The sequence below is a fragment of the Penaeus monodon genome, chromosome 24 (assembly GCF_015228065.2).
Source record: "Penaeus monodon isolate SGIC_2016 chromosome 24, NSTDA_Pmon_1, whole genome shotgun sequence".
NCBI lineage: Eukaryota > Metazoa > Arthropoda > Malacostraca > Decapoda > Penaeidae > Penaeus > Penaeus monodon.
The window spans coordinates 14,874,315-14,875,361 of NC_051409.1; the positions used below are offsets into that span (position 1 = coordinate 14,874,315).

The 1,047-nt window shown below is 55.3% G+C and overlaps 1 protein-coding gene across 1 annotated transcript in view; it reads left to right on the forward strand.

Moving 5' to 3' along the window:
- The window catches only part of LOC119588872 (A disintegrin and metalloproteinase with thrombospondin motifs 9-like), a gene marked incomplete at its 5' end in the record, with an annotated part of 149,434 nt that overhangs the window by 143,460 nt on the left and 4,927 nt on the right, over positions 1-1,047 (forward strand). Inside the window, 1 exon segment of the mRNA XM_037937511.1 lies at positions 615-814. Within this exon segment, the coding sequence (XP_037793439.1) occupies positions 615-814 (200 nt within the window).

A 1,047-nucleotide genomic window follows, 5' to 3' on the forward strand; every position in this document is an offset into this window, starting at 1 on the left:
GGGGGGGTGGTGTAGATTAAATGAATGATGAATAGGGTGTTGGATATATTTGGATTATGATGTGTCACTTCCTAAATCCTGTCCCGTTTCCGATCTTACGTGGTCACGTTATGATATATGAACATGTAATATTCTCTGTTTTCATCAATATCAAACACTTCAAATTCTTGCAATATTTTTTTTTTATTTGTTGCATACATCTCCTCGTTCGTCATCCATTTCATCATCCACTACCTCTGCCTTTCCTCATCCGCACCCTCCGTGTCATAAATCTCTTTTCCCAATCTCTTTCATTTCTCTTCGTCCCTCTCTTCACTTCGATCATCCTCCTCATTCTCCGTCATTTCTAATCTCCCTCATCCACCTCATCCCATCCTGATCCCCCCTTCCTGTCCTCCCTCATCGTCTACTCACCCGTCTTCTTTGCATCATCCATCCTTATTATTTACTACCCGCCCCCTCCATCCCCACCACTCACCCTCCTCCTCCCTCCACCCGCCATCGCTCACCCCCTCCTCCTTCCATCCTCCTCCAACACTCACCCTCCTCCTCCCTCCGTCCTCCAACACCCTCCACCTACCATACTCACCCTCCTCCTCCTCCTTCTCCCTCAGCGTACGACTTCACCTTCGCGCGAGCCGTGGAGGGGCGCCGCCTCGTGCCCTACGGAGAGGCGGGCGACTGCTACAGCAAGGCCAAGTGCCCCCAGGGAGGCTTCTCCATCAACCTGGCGGGGACGGCGCTGGCGGTCTCCCCGAGGACCACGTGGCTCAGGAAGGGCAGCCACGCGGCGCACTGGATCAACAGATTAGATGTGAGTTAGCGGTGGCTGCGTCTGGGGCGAGTGGGCCCGGCTGGGTTTGGGTGGGCCCGGCTGGGTTTGGGTGGGCCCGGCTGGGTTTGGGTGGGCCCGGCTGGGTTTGGGTGGGCCCGGCTGGGTTTGGGTGGGTCCGGCTGGGTTGAGTGTAGCTATGGGTGGTGTGGGTCTGGGTAAGGTTTGTGGGAAGTGGGTCTGGGAGGATATGAATGGAGTGTGGATTTCGATTA